This window comes from Pomacea canaliculata, linkage group LG4 (genome assembly GCF_003073045.1).
Source record: "Pomacea canaliculata isolate SZHN2017 linkage group LG4, ASM307304v1, whole genome shotgun sequence".
In the NCBI taxonomy this organism is placed as follows: domain Eukaryota; kingdom Metazoa; phylum Mollusca; class Gastropoda; order Architaenioglossa; family Ampullariidae; genus Pomacea; species Pomacea canaliculata.
The window spans coordinates 34,107,227-34,123,043 of NC_037593.1; the positions used below are offsets into that span (position 1 = coordinate 34,107,227).

General features: G+C 48.0%; 1 protein-coding gene across 9 annotated transcripts; it reads left to right on the forward strand.

Annotated features, from left to right (window-relative positions):
• Positions 1–64: 64 nt before the first annotated feature.
• LOC112561857 (zinc transporter ZIP1-like) lies at positions 65–15,293 on the forward strand. 9 transcript variants are annotated; one of them, XM_025234665.1, is made up of 2 exons: positions 65–236; positions 12,218–15,293. In XM_025234665.1, exon 2 carries the CDS (start codon positions 12,246–12,248, stop codon positions 13,491–13,493), a length of 1,248 nt encoding a protein of 415 aa, XP_025090450.1. In that variant the 5' UTR covers positions 65–236; positions 12,218–12,245; the 3' UTR covers positions 13,494–15,293. The 9 variants fall into 9 exon arrangements, with proteins under 9 accessions (XP_025090450.1, XP_025090444.1, XP_025090446.1 ...); XM_025234659.1 differs by lacking the exon at positions 65–236 and adding an exon at positions 264–448 and having other exon boundaries at positions 12,218–15,292; XM_025234661.1 differs by lacking the exon at positions 65–236 and adding an exon at positions 11,715–11,834.
• Positions 15,294–15,817: the final 524 nt, after the last annotated feature.

Here is a 15,817-nt window from a genome sequence, read left to right on the forward strand (position 1 = left end):
GAGTGAGACAGCAGACGACAGCAGTCGTATGGCTGAACCGGAAGTTGCTAAATCTATTATTAGTAACACATATGACGCCCGCGATTTGATCTGTTGGCGAAGCGCGAAGCTTGTCCTAGATTTAGAATGATTATCTTGGCTGAGATCGTGCCATCAGCTGCTCACGATGACTGGGTGGTCTGTAGTCCTGGCACCACACCTGTCCACCCGCCGAACTCTACAGCGATGGAGTGAAGGTAGGTGAAGGTGGATGGTGATGGGAGACTATCAGTTAAAGATAGCCATACCACGTGACCTGGGATTCCCGTAACGCCAGCTTCACGAGACGCCAAGCTGCTTCCCGTGCTGAGCGCGCGTCACGTATATAACCGAGGTCCCGTGGCAAGACACACTACGAAGAGGTAGACTGTCCGAGGCCAGTGAACTCCCTACCTTAGTCCCTTGCGAGGTAAGAACTACGTACTTGACAACCTATCAACTCTGTCACTTCAACTAGTTCAATTCTCGATGTTGACTTTTCTGTAGGCCCTGCGACTTACTCGAGGTCTGGTCTTATCGCCGCTGAATGCTGGCCGGGCAGTGTAGGTCGTGTTTTTGCAAGCGACCATCTGATGTGGATGTAAACTCTGGTCTCACATATTTCGGTCAGCCATGAACTACACGTATCTTCGCCGCCTTTCCTGCACGCACCGTTTAATAGTTTATATGCAGAATATTCCTATTCTAACATCAGATAAAACGCAATACTTCTTGACAATTCAACATTTTCACACAATGAGTTCTTTTGTTAAACTTTTAATTTTGTTATAGCTCCTTCCAAACTATTCTGCTCCACAAGCAGTTATGGTGGTCTCGCGGATTCAGCAGTAGGCAAATATGGTAATACAATACAACTTTATTTATCCCCAGGGTCAATTCAAGATAGTGCTCGTACTAGCAATAACATACACATACATTATAAATTTAGAAATTATTACATTACAAAATATTTAGAATTTGGGAAAATATTTAGCAATGTGCAGCCATAATGAAACGTTGCGTTTTTTTGACTCGTAGAAAGAAGTATATCCAATGGCAGTTCTTTTGTGGACTGTACAAATAACTATATCTGGTAAAGGAGTTTGCGTACTGTATTTAGAACCAGGGAACTACATGTCTTGTGTACCTTTCTTAGCAAAGTAGAACCCTTTATGTGTTTATTATATGTAGAATTACTCTTGCTGCTGGCTGTGAGAGAACCAGTCCACGTTTCTAGCTGTGAAACAATTACATAATATGTTATATTATAACACGAGTATACGCTGTGAAACAATAAAATATACCACCAGTCCAGTTTTTGGCTTTAAAACAACAGGATAAAGTAGGCAATTGCTTGTAATTTCTAAGAAGCCGAGTGACGGGTTACCAAATGAGAGAAGGCAGATGAAATTAGTCACCCCAATCCCCCTCCAACGCCAGGACACGCGCCTGAAACCGGAACCTGTGAGCAAGCCAGCCTCCATGATCCGTGTTCATCAGGATTCATCAGGGTTTGTCATTTTCGGCAGACGTGTCAGGAAATGACCTTTATCTATGAAGGTTCTTGTTTAATAAATAATACATGCTGCCCTACAGGGTTTCCAGTGGGCATAGCATTTTGCTTGATTCAAAATGGATTGTTCTAATCTAATATTCTTCCGAATTTTTTTTTAATTATTATTATTATTTTTGCACTTCCTTGTGGTGTGGCCTTGGCTTCCTCGAACACCGACAAACCCAGGAAAACTGTCAGAAAGTAGAGAGCACACACACACACATATTGGTGCTCATAAGGAGAGATGGCCAACGATTCTCTGCAGGTCCCATCGGTAGTGGGTGGGAGGCAATGACTACACCCTGCTTTATCGATATATCGTTAAAAATGAAAGGTAAAGGTCACAAGGGCAGCGAGCTTGAAGTGGTTTACCTGCTAAAACATGAGGCTAAATGTTATCCTCTTCTTCGGCAGCTTTGTTACTCCCTTGATCAGTGCCCCGCTGCTCGACGGGTGGGGAGGGACTTTCAGTCTCGTGACGCGACCCACGCTGTACAAATTTAGGTTCAGTGTCAGAATTGTTTGGTGTCTGAGGCAATGTGGATTTTTCCCTAAGATAAGCAGTTAGACTCGTGGTGATAAGAAAGTCGTACGACAGCCTACACGGCGATAACACGTGAAGCCAGAACTCCGACTCGTGACGAGGTTAGTTCAAATTCCAAAACATGCTGACATCTCGTTGTTTTCTCCGCTTGTTTTCAAGAACTGGTCACGTATGGTTGGGACCAAAGAGAAGAGTAAACATGGCCTTCTTCGCGATACGACCATATCAACACTGTTATCACGTTTTGTGTTCCTAGTGCAGGACACACCAACAAACAGCGCTTGTTTGTTTCCCACTCGACAGCTTGTTCTAACTTCTCCCTTCACTCTGTTGTCTCGTTTTCAACACGACAGCCTGTTCTCTCATCACTCTACTGACTCACTATTAGTCACTGGCCTGAGGAGAGGTTTTCCTACATCCTTGTCACCCGGGGTGCAAGAGGGGGGCTAGGATAGGGATGCTGCTTGCTATTTTGGCACCTCTACAACCACGTAAAGTTGTAAACATTGGAGGACAACGTAAACAATGGTTTTCACGTCAATAGACACTAATAATGTTTTCACGTCAATAGACACTAATAATGTTTTCACGTCAATAGACACTAATAATGTTTTCACGTCAATAGACACTAATAATGTTTTCACGTCAATAGACACTAATAATGTTTTCACGTCAATAGACACTAATAATGTTTTCACGTCAATAGACACTAATAATGTTTTCACGTCAATAGACACTAATAATGTTTTCACGTCAATAGACACTAATAATGTTTTCACGTCAATAGACACTAATAATGTTTTCACGTCAATAGACACTAATAATATTTTCTCGCCAACAGGCGATATAGTTTTCGACTGAATACTTTTTCATATCAATGGATTGTACAACTTTTTTTGTCAACAAACTGTAGCTTTCACATCAATAGACTACACAGTTAAACGTCAACATACTTTATTGTTTTTTCCCCTCGTCGATAGGCTATAGAGTTGTAACGGACTGTATAGCTGTCACGTTGAGGTCACGTAGTCTGTGCGGTTTTTGTCGGTAGAGTGCAATGTGAATGTCATTTTCAGCAGTCAGCAGCTTTATGATGGCAGACCTACTGATTTAATAATCCCTCCATATCTTCCTCCTCTTTGATTTTCATGTTCATGATTTTATACGTGTGTGCATAAGACAGACAGGAGGACAGACTGAGAACTCTCTTTCTGGAGAAATATTGAAAACCTATAGTGTCGTGCATCCTCTCCATCATCATATGCCACAATCATCTTTAGGCTCACATGCTTGTGACGTAACTAGGCTGGGAGAAGGCTGGCCTGACTAGCCCGAGGGGAAAGGGGGTCTCTTTAGCTGGCTCGCCCCACCCGGCTTTCACCCCCACACACACTCGCCCGCCCGTACGCACGTCCGCACGCGTCCTGACTAGCAGTCACACCCGCGTGCGCCAACACTCAACTGACAAGACAGTGTACAAAGTAAAAGATTATAATTAAAACAAAAGCAAATTAGGTTGACATGAAGACACTTAAACAACAATGAATTTAGAAGATGGTTTGATCTTACGTATCTGCACGTATCTGCACACAGGTCCGGACACTCGGTCCGTCCCTGACACACAATTCACAGTCTTGGAATAATATCGTACTGATAGTCCCACTCGACTGCTTCGCCCGTTGCTCCCTGAAGATGGGTGTAGCTGACTGCGTACACCTGGGCTTCTAGGCGATTCCTTGTCACTGTCCCACCACGGTTGCCCCAGGCAACGGATGCAGCGACGATACTCGTAGTAGCGCTGACTCCTGAACTGGAAGTCGTTGTTTCCTGAAGACGGGTGCAGCTGCCTGCATACACCTGGTCTCGTAGATTATTTCTTGTCACTGTCCCACCCAGTTGCTCCAGGCAATGGGTGCAGCGACGATTCTCGCAGTAGAGATGACTGTAGACTGTTCTGTAGATGACCACACTGGACCGGTGGCGCGGCGGGGTCTGCCAACCGCTGCCTCGCACGTCTTGCTGCCGGACACAGTAAACTCCCTCACTTGTCGTTGAGAGAATTAATCCTTGGTTACAGCGCACACTCTCCTCTCTACACCACCAGATCACAAGTGCCAGCAAGTAGTGATACGTTCTGACTGAACGGGCTTCCCTATTTCAGACCTGCTGCCTGCGACTGACAATCACTCAGAGACTACGTCTCTGCTGGAACACGAGGGGAAAAAGCCTCGACTACACTTCGGTTCTAGCTTATATACTACCGGGCCACGTGGCCCCTGTCAATTCTACCGAACTAGTTCTGACGCTATCGAACTCTGACTAGAGGGACTACACCCCCTCGCGCTATACTCGGGGTACCCATCATCTATCCACCGCTCATCTTCCCACGGTCGGCCACACCACCCTCCGACTGTCGCGACGCTAAGTCTAGCTCCCCTATTCGGCACCGGTGTCCAGCCGGTGGTAAAGAAAACAAACTCTGTTCTCATGGCCGAGTGTACTGGCCTTTCCATTAGCACCCGTGAATTAACGTACCCGTGAAGTGATGCCTGCGGCTCCCGTTTCGTAAGCGGCCTCGATTCCCAGGCTCAGCTACCACAAAGGGAGATAACATCTTTACCCCCTATTGTCCACCCGCAGCCTGTATCGCCTCAGGGTACCAACTGCCCCTCTTTAATGTTTCTATTACTAGTCAGACACTGTTTTCTGGCCTTGAACCAGACTGGTTCATGACACCCCCCCTACTCAAGAGTAAAACCTGGGGTTTTGCTTAAAATCAGGCCAGAACAACAGTGAAGTAATAAAACCCGTAATTACCTGTCATTCCATATGACGGCTACACTTACGATTGCCACACATTCTCTCAGTTTTCCTGAAATAACCCTCTACTGGGTGTACTATGCTTACTGCAAAGATACTACAACACACTTTCAAAATCATACACGAATGAATATTTACACTTGTTACAGAAACTAGAAGCGTGCGTACTCGCGCACACGTGACTCAGCTAGTTCTATCTTGAGGTCATTCCCCTTCCAAAGATTCCATTCAGTCCAGTACGGAATGAATCCTTGCGCACCATCCCATGCGGTCAAGCCATACACTAACTCCGCACATGCGGTGCGACTAACGCCGTCCTTCGGCCCGTGTATGTTTGGCACCATGCTTGACCTCACATCACTAAATTGGACCCTACCCTGTAAAGCAAGGGTTACGTCATCCTGCTCACGAAATATTCTCTTTCCTACACCTCGACGTTTGCCCGAACTGTGTCTGAAGTGGGCGTGGTGCTGCTGGACGAACGGCGACCCCCTCACCGGTTGGTTTTTCGTACATAGTTCTGCTTTCGTCGACCTCCAGGTTGTTTCAGACCTACCGACTTCTGCAGCTATATCCATACCTAGCCCATTTACGTTCCTGTGCAACGACTTCTGATAACGCAGGCTACTTACTACCTGTTCGTTACTATAGGCAACGTGTTGACGTTCCCACACCGGGCCTAGTCGCGGTGTCCTCATCAGGGTACCGCCTACCCGCTTCTGGTCACGTTGCACCCTTTCGCGCTGGCCGCCTGAGGCGAAAAGCGCTTCACCTATCTCTACCGATGCGGCCCCGCCTACCTTGTTGACATCACGTGATGTCCTGTCCACTCCCAGCCTTGTGGACGCGTGCCTTCGCCGGCCACGCCTTCTTGACCTCTTACTGCGCTGGGTTCGTTGGCTTGTCGACCTGGCGGTAGGTCTCTGTGCAAGCCCCCCGTCTGATGCACACGTTTGCGATTCTACCCTCGCCTGCAACCGATCGTGCATTTTCACGCCTACTCGGACTCTCTCTGAGTCACCCATTTCCTCTGCAAGTTGTGTCTGTAAGTTCTCCAGCTCATTCTGCTCCAGCTTCTGCATCGCACAGGTGGGCTTCAACTGAGAACTGCTCTCGTTGACGGAGCTGGTAACCTGTTGCACCACACGCGGCTTGGCTGCCACTTCCACCTCTGCTTGCCGCCTCTCTTGATTCTCACGTGGCAGCTGCTTTCTCGGCTCCCACTGTTGCTGGATGTCAGTCAGTGCGTTTTCATCCCAGGCTTGCTCTTCCCTTAAGAGAGCCTGCACCTCTGCTGAGTCCTTGTGGAGCCTCTGCACTCCCTCTAATAACGCTGACACAGCCTTGGCCATTTCGTTCTTCTTGTTGCGTTCCCCCATCTTCTTCTCTAGTCTTCGAATAGGGTTCTGCACCTCACTAAACTTCTCGTTTGCATACATATTCCTGGCCTCCTGGTGCTGTAGACGTGACTGACTTGTTCTGTCCAGCTCTTGCTTACTGACCAGATCTGACCGGATCCGACCCAGAGTGGCAGTAGACACTACCTTGTTGAGTTTGTTCCTCTCCTTCCTAATTTTCTTCCGCAAGCGATTCAGAGCCTTTCGGGTGTCTTCACGTTCCCGCTCTCTGTCTGCAATCGCTCGAAGCAAGTCCTGCAACTCTCTCTGCTTTGCTTGCTCTAGTCGACTCGCCTCTTCATAGGCTGCCTTACTGCGACGAATGGCTTCCTCCAGCCGCTGCACCTCCAGATGCATCTCGTCATGCTTCTTCAATCCTACTGCTTCAGCAGTGTGGTCACTTCTGGCGGTTTCCGCACATTCTACAATGGGTGTGGAGCTCACCTTGACTGTCACCGTCTGTACAGTCGCCCCCACCTCCCCATTCCTGCCCGCTGGCGATACTTCCGGTCTCACAGTTAGACCCGGCTCGCCATCTACGGTGATAACTAGGACGCAACGGATAGCAAGCCCTCCCTGTTCGTGCTTGATCGCGCCCCCTGTCTGCAACGGCACCTCAAAGACGGTCGGTTCCCGCCCTCCAGGATCACCGTCGTCTTTGGCCCGCAACAGCACGCTCTTGACAGTTGGTACCAGTCCCTCCAGACTGCCACTGTCACCTGGCTGTAATGTCCCTTCATTGACCACTGGCACTTGTTCACCAAGATTGCCAGAGTCCCCTGCCTGCAACGGCGCTTCAAAGACAGTCGGCTCCTGCCCTCCAGGATCACCGTCGTCTTTGGCCCGCAGCAGCACGCTCTCGACAGCTGGCACTAGTCCCTCCGGACTGCCACTGTCCCTTGCCTGCAACGGCTCTCCTCTGACAGCTGACACTAGCCCCTCCGGGCTGTCACTGTCTCCTACCTGCAACTGCGCTGCTTCTCTGACAGCTGGCACTTGTTCCTCAAGATCACCAGTGTCATTCTCATGCAGCGGTTCTTTGGTGACAGTCAGCGCTCGCCTCTCGCGGTGGCTGCTGTCACCCGCCTGTAACGGCTCTCTAACGACAGCTGGCACTTGTTCCTCAAGATTGCCAGTGTCACCCGTCTTCAACGGTTCTCTAACGACAGCTGGCACTTGTTCCTCAAGACTGCCAGTGTCACCCGCCTGCAGCGGTTCTCTAACGACAGCTGGCACTTGTATCTCACGATGGCCGTTGTCAACCGCCTGCGACGGATCCGCACTACCAACCGGCACTCGCCTCTCGCGAACGCCACTTCCTGCTGCCTGCAATGCTCTAGTACCGCTAACCAGCTCTCGCGCCCTCCAAAGACTCTGGCCCTGTACCTGCAGTTGCCTAACAGCGTGACTGTGCCCGGCTTGGCTCACGAGGAGATTAGGAAAATCTGCCCCTCCTAACCCTCCTCCCTCATGGGTAGTCTCCACACCTTGGAAAACCCCCTCCTTCCCGCTGGCCTGCTCGCCAGTTTCTACTCTTCTAGCCTCTCCCCTGCTAGGATTCACTTCGTTAACCTTAACATCAGCAGCCTTTCTACCACTAGTATACGCGCCGCTGGTTACCGCATCGCCGGACTCTACGTTGCTAACCTGTACATCGGTAGCACTCCTGTCACTAGCGTATGCATCGCTAGCATCTACCTCACTAGCTAGCTTCTCCCCCCTCGTGGTTACAGCATCACGCAACTCGTAACCACGGGGACAACTGCGCGAATAGTGCCCTACCACCCCGCAGCTGTAACACTTCACACCTACAGATCTCCTCAGCCTGTCGGACTGTTGGGGACAAGACCTCGGGTCATGCCCTACACCCCCACACCTAGAACAGTTACCAGCGGGCACCACCCCGCGCTCTGACCTGTAATTACCTGCCTCGGCCGGATCGCTATCATCTAAGCTGACCCCGCCTAACCGGCGCACCTCTCGCAGAAATTCTTGCTCTTTCTCGAGCTTGGTTTGCTCTTTCTTCTTCTTTTCAGACTTCTTGCTTTCGACCCGCTCTCGCGCACGTTCGCGCACAACTCTATCTTCTTCCTTTACTCTAGCCTTTTCCTCTCTCTCTTCGGCTATTGTTCCCCAGCGACAGCCCTTTAAATTGTACTCTATAAACTGTCGTGACTCTTCCTCAGTTTTACCTTTCTCTTCGCAGATTTCTTCTAACATCTCTATAAACTCGCGCATTACTAGCTCTTTCTCGCGCTCTTCTAGCTCTTTCTCGCGCTCAGCTCTCCTCCTCTCGCGTTCTTTCTCACGTTTCGCGTACTCTCTTTCTCGCGCCTCTTCGCGTTTGATTCTATCCTCCTCCTCTTTCTTGTCTCTATTCCATTCGTCCATTTTTCTATCTATATACTGCCATAAATCGTCCCCTACTAGCCCGCGCTCTCCGCCGGCTTCCTTTAACTCCTTTCTCTTCTCTCGGTCGGTTAGACAGAATTCCCTATCCATCGTAACTACCTCAGGAGCTCTAATTCTAGCTACTATGTTCAACTATTCTATTCTAGCTACTTGCTGGCACTTGCAACCTGTTTACAATGCACCAATCGGTGTTCACCGATGTCCAATCAGCAGTTACACTATGAGCAATTAATTAAGCAATTCTGATTCTCACACAAGTTAGCTAGCATGTAGTAGCATAGTAAAATACATCAATACACACAGAATCTAAGGTGTTCACAGCAGCAACAGAGACACGACACAAGACGCAAGACAACACACTCTCGCACTATGTCAAAACAAAATGGTCAACCTAAAATGGACATTCAATCCCGGACGAGCCCCCATTTGTGACGTAACTAGGCTGGGAGAAGGCTGGCCTGACTAGCCCGAGGGGAAAGGGGGTCTCTTTAGCTGGCTCGCCCCACCCGGCTTTCACCCCCACACACACTCGCCCGCCCGTACGCACGTCCGCACGCGTCCTGACTAGCAGTCACACCCGCGTGCGCCAACACTCAACTGACAAGACAGTGTACAAAGTAAAAGATTATAATTAAAACAAAAGCAAATTAGGTTGACATGAAGACACTTAAACAACAATGAATTTAGAAGATGGTTTGATCTTACGTATCTGCACGTATCTGCACACAGGTCCGGACACTCGGTCCGTCCCTGACACACAATTCACAGTCTTGGAATAATATCGTACTGATAGTCCCACTCGACTGCTTCGCCCGTTGCTCCCTGAAGATGGGTGTAGCTGACTGCGTACACCTGGGCTTCTAGGCGATTCCTTGTCACTGTCCCACCACGGTTGCCCCAGGCAACGGATGCAGCGACGATACTCGTAGTAGCGCTGACTCCTGAACTGGAAGTCGTTGTTTCCTGAAGACGGGTGCAGCTGCCTGCATACACCTGGTCTCGTAGATTATTTCTTGTCACTGTCCCACCAGTTGCTCCAGGCAATGGGTGCAGCGACGATTCTCGCAGTAGAGATGACTGTAGACTGTTCTGTAGATGACCACACTGGACCGGTGGCGCGGCGGGTCTGCCAACCGCTGCCTCGCACGTCTTGCTGCCGGACACAGTAAACTCCCTCACTTGTCGTTGGGAGAATTAATCCTTGGTTACAGCGCACACTCTCCTCTCTACACCACCAGATCACAAGTGCCAGCAGGTAGTGATACGTTCTGACTGAACGGGCTTCCCTATTTCAGACCTGCTGCCTGCGACTGACAATCACTCAGAGACTACGTCTCTGCTGGAACACGAGGGAAAAAGCCTCGACTACACTTCGGTTCTAGCTTATATACTACCGGGCCACGTGGCCCCTGTCAATTCTACCGAACTAGTTCTGACGCTATCGAACTCTGACTAGAGGGACTACACCCCTCGCGCTATACTCGGGTACCCATCATCTATCCACCGCTCATCTTCCCACGGTCGGCCACACCACCCTCCGACTGTCGCGACGCTAAGTCTAGCTCCCTATTCGGCACCGGTCCAGCCGGTGGTAAAGAAAACAAACTCTGTTCTCATGGCCGAGTGTACTGGCCTTTCCATTAGCACCCGTGAATTAACGTACCCGTGAAGTGATGCCTGCGGCTCCCGTTTCGTAAGCGGCCTCGATTCCCAGGCTCAGCTACCACAAAGGGAGATAACATCTTTACCCCCTATTGTCCACCCGCAGCCTGTATCGCCTCAGGGTACCAACTGCCCCTCTTTAATGTTTCTATTACTAGTCAGACACTGTTTTCTGGCCTTGAACCAGACTGGTTCATGACAATGCTATAAACATTATTCTCTCCAGGTTCGTGTGCCACATACATCATTCTCGGACACTAAAGACCCTATGGTCACATTTTAAACACCAGCAATATGTCGTGAACACATACTACAACGACACCTGATAATGACACTGTTATACTTGGGGAAGGTATGATAAAGAACCGTTTAAGTTTGGGGAGAAGATGATAAAGGAGCTTGGCCCTGAGTGGATCATCTATGGGACACGTTGGTTGGTAGGTGATGGAGGAAACTATTACAGAAAATGTTCAGCTGCCATATGAGGGGCACTCGTGGCCAGACTCTAGAATCTCGAATGGGAAATGTTGCGAGCGTGTGGGGTAGGAACCGGGGTGGGGGAAGGGGCAAGGGAGACAGCCGCCCCCTCAAAAAGGAGACTGAAGGGGCAAGAATATCTCCCCCTCCCCACTTTGGCCCATTGGTTGAGATGCGATTCTTCACGAAGTACAAAACAGGTTGAGGAGCACACGAACACACAAATGACATATTTATTTATGAGGGTAACAGAATAAGCAAAAGTTATGCTTTTTTTACATCCAGCCCATGATCTATAGGGAGGAAAAAGAATCTGACCACTACAAAACAAAGGCAATAATCACAAAGTGCAGGTGTGTATGTGTGTGTGTTTTCGGCATACTGACTTGTAAACCTTGAATGGGATTGATATCATTATTCTAAATATTACATAATTTTTTGTGATTGCGATAGATAACCGGATGAGTCATTTCTCAGTGAGTTTTGTTTCTTAGGTGTTGCTTTGTCATTTATCACTGAAAGCATCAGGTGATGCTACCACCCAGTAAGTACCTGTGTGCGTGTGTGTGACTGTACTCACATGCCCCTCTTTGTTTTCGTGATGTGAGAGTGCGAGCGTCGTTCACTGTCAGCAGGGAGCTTATCCTCCCCTCAAATTAAAAAACAAACAAACAAACAAACAAACAAACAAACAAAACCCGAAACAAAACAGAGTATCTTCCTACGCCACTGGAAAGGACAGATTTCAGAATCTCCGATGTGAGCTGTGAGCGCCAGGGTTTTACCAGGAAGTTGCGAAAATAATATGACAAGCTGCTCCTTGTCACGTGATAGGAGTCATCGTCGTTGACATCAGGATGTTGTTGAAGCATTGTGTCTGCATCATATTATCTCTAAGTCATTGTTATTCCCACTTAACCGTTTTTGATTCTCACACATAATCTGTTTTGTAAGTTGTGATAGTTTCTCATTTTCTGGACTTAATCGCTGGTCGGGTGTTTACTATTTTGTAGTGAGATGAGAATTAAATTCCATAGACTTTACTGAAGGCAGGTGCATGAAGTTCCTAGTTCTGGTGGCTGGGGAGGGTTTTGATGATGAAACACTCATTGGTAAAGGTGACAGTATGTTGTCTCAGTAGTTATTGTGTCCGACAGCTCCCTGACGTGCATACTTGTGGTGTACATTGAATGCTACTTGACGGTTAGCATTTGTTGCCGAGAACTTTTACAAATAGTGCATCTGTTACCGAGAACTTTTAATAATTATGCCTTTTTTTGCCGGAGACTACAGAATGTTTGTTGTTACTGATGTAACATCTGCTTTTTACAGCCACAAGAAGACTGTACGTCCGCCAGCCATGGACCTTAACGCGGCCAAAGGGGTGTCGCTGGTGCTGCTACTGGTGTTGACAGTGGTGCTGGGTGTTCTGCCTGTCTGGCTGCACCATCGCGGTGTGCTGACCTCCACCGGCTCTCGCTGCCGCCGTCTGACGTTGAGCTTCCTCAACTGCTTCGCAGGCGGCGTCTTCCTGGGCACCTGCCTGCTGCACCTGCTGGTGGAAGGGCGCGAGGACATGCAGCGCTACCTGGAGAGCGTGGGTGTCACCGATGACTTCCCTTACTACGAGACGGGAGTGGCTGTGGGCTTGTTCCTCGTAGCGCTCGTCGAGAAGCTGGGCTTTGCGCTCATGTCGTTCTCCAGACAAAGACTCACAAGCGACGTCCACGACATCCAGGAGACGGCGTCCATCCGCAAGTCCCCACCCTCCTCCTTCTCCGTGCACTACGCTCACACCGCGGAAAACCGCCACCAGGGCTACGGAGCGACAACCAACACAAACGACACGACCTCCGAGGTCTACCATAATCACTTGCTTTATGACCAGAACTCCAAAACGACAAGCAAAGGTCAGCAGCAGGACGACCCGTCATACCATCTCGAGATATGCAAGTCCGCTGACCACCAGCTGCCCATCTCCCACGTCGCCAACCACCGGAAGTCACGCAGTCTGACCTCATCGCTTGAACGCGGGACCACCGACGCACACCCTCGCCCCCACCACCACCATCACCACAGCGTGGCCACATCCGGGCCTTGCGACTCGGCCGCCATCACGCAAGTCTCGGGTCTGCGGGCCCTGCTGTTGTTGCTGGCTCTGTCGTTCCACACCATCTTTGACGGGCTGGCCGTGGGACTGCAAGAGAGCAGCACCCAAGTGTGGCAGGTGCTGGGCGCCATCAGCATCCACAAGGCCTTGGTGGCCTTCTGCCTGGGGCTAGAGCTGTCTACGGCGTCGCCTGGCAACTGGCGGAGGCCTGTCTTCTTCATCTTCCTCTTCGCCCTTATGTCGCCCATCGGCATTGGCATCGGCATGGGAGTGACGTCATCACGGGTGGACACTTCGGCGGAACTGCTGACGTCATCTATCCTGCAAGCGCTGGCCACCGGAACCTTCCTCTACGTCACGTTCTTTGAGATCCTGGGCCAGCAGTTCGCGCACGACCACCAGCAGCAGCACGGCCAGTGCTTGGAGATCCTCAAGGTCCTCGTCACCATGGTAGGCTTCGCGGCCATGGCGGCTACCAAGCTGCTGGACAGCGACTGAAGACAGGGACGACGAGCGACTGAATACAGATGACCTGTGATCGACCAGTAACTTTCCCACTGATGCTGGTAAATTTTGGTACTGCGAGTACCGGCATGTCCCAACACACCCGTGCTGTCACACGCTGACAACAGTCATAGCACTCGCCACGCGCACCGAAAGGTTAAAGGCTACCTAAACGCCTTCTCGTGGCAGCAACGGCAACGACAGTACCTGAATTACACAGACCTTAGCATCCATACTACACTCCAGAAACACAGACCTTATTCTGTTTCTGGTCACAGATTGTAACATGGCTGACAATGAAGCAAAGACAAGTTGTTTAATTTTATATTAACTTTTATGTAAGATGATCTTTATGGATATATTTTGTGTACTCAAGGTAATTTTTGGAACTGCTACATCTATGACAATTTTTAATGATGCCGCAACTTAAAATCATTCGGTGAATTGTTTTTAATAATTTTATGTATGACAAGATTTTACAAGTGGACGTTTTAACAGGTGCCCGCAAAGATTTTGGTAACCAAAATATATCCAATGAACTTATGGCACTTCCAATGGCTTAATGTTTCTTCAACCATTCTAGGGTGGTGCTTGGCATCACACAGGCATGTCTCGTGTCTCATAATCGCCGCTGTCTTTCCCGTTCACTCTTACTCTTATTCAGTGGTAGTGGCGCGTGTGTGGCCTTGAAAATATTTCATGATAGTGCTCTACAATGGGTGTCCTTTTTTTTAAGTGTTGTATTGAGGTTTTTATTTCTTACAAATAATTTTGTCTAATAAAAATATGAAACTTTTGTAAAAAAAAAAATATATATATTCAAACGCTTCTGCTATGTATGTAGTCACACGTGAAGCATGCATGTGGGTGAGGTGAGACCAGCCTACAAAGAAGCGGCTGGTGTATGATTCAAGAGTTGAATCAGAGGATTCCATTTAGTTACACCACTAGTCTTTTTCGTTAGTGAATGCAAGTGATGTCTGTTGCGAAAGAGGGTTTCATCTACTGGAGGTTATAATAAAAACACTCCAGCAACAAGCTCAATGTGCTTTGATACAAACAATTGTACTGACAAAAAAATACATACACTAACAATGGACGCTGATCTCAAAAAAACAGAGTTGATTGCATGCCCAGGTAGTGTAGCTACTCATGTTGAAAACAAGATGAATGCTTAAATGCATCCTTGCTCTTTCTTTCGATGTCACTGAAGTTGTGCTTCTAAAAATCGCTGAGAATTATAAATTTGTATGGAAGCTCATCTTGCTGTCTGCACTGCACCAAAGATTGTATATGAAGATTGGTAAATAAAAAATGCATTGCAAACTGTCAAAATTTCATGAGTTCAGACTTTCAAAACTCCCTTTGATTGTAGCATTAGTTATGTCTTTGCAGTTCATTGTTGTCCAAAGTTTGTCACAACAGGTTTTCGTTCAGCAGTTTTGATTAAAAATTGAACTACACATTAGGTTCCTAAAAATACAAGAAATAAAGTGTACGACTTTAAGGATATATGCAATTTTTTTTTTAACTTGGAGAAGTGACAAAGGTAAAATTATTTTGAACTGACAACTAGGCCTGTTGCCGTACCAGCTTCACAGCAAAACTTACAGTAACTGCCGATGCAAACTCCATTATTTGCACCATCTTTTGATCGCTAGATTTCGGGGTACAGAGATGAAACTCAGTATTTCGAGCTTTACAAGTTTGATTTTTCTATCTTGCATAAAATTTTTCTACAAAGTAGACGAAATGAAATGCCTTTCCATCAATTAAACTGTTCATGGCATGAGATATGCTTGTTCAACTTTTGTTTCTGTTAAATAATATTCACATTCTGCTAATGGGTATGTCACCAATATTTTGACTGACCAGAGAAGAAAGTCTTATAATCATTGACTGCATTTTTTGACTGCCTGCATGCTTAGTGCTCGTGCCTATCAGTAACTACAAGCATATTACAATTTCATTGTGACAATATTGTGTCTTTTAGTAAGTTGTGCAGACTGATTAGCCAGCAAAAAAAAAAGCCATCACTTTATTACATTGTCCCACAGACTATGTATTTTAATAATAATAATATGAAAGTCTTTTAAAAAAAACAGCTTTTAAACACTCAAGCATGTAATGTCCAGCTGCCACTACTTGCCTGCTCAGTCTTGATCATGTCTACTCTAAACAAGGGACAGTCCATCTCGCTCTCTTCAAATCTTTCAAGCTTCATTGCTGAAAGTGACAGCTTGCTTCTCATCAAGAGTTTGTGCAACACTAGCAACATCAGAAGCTTGAATGCTGTTTAACAGCAAGAGTGAGTAAGC

Excerpts from the sequence above, each read along its gene's own strand:
- LOC112561857 (XM_025234665.1), top strand. The coding sequence starts at position 12,246 with ATGGACCTTAACGCGGCCAAAGGGGTGTCGCTGGTGCTGCTACTGGTG.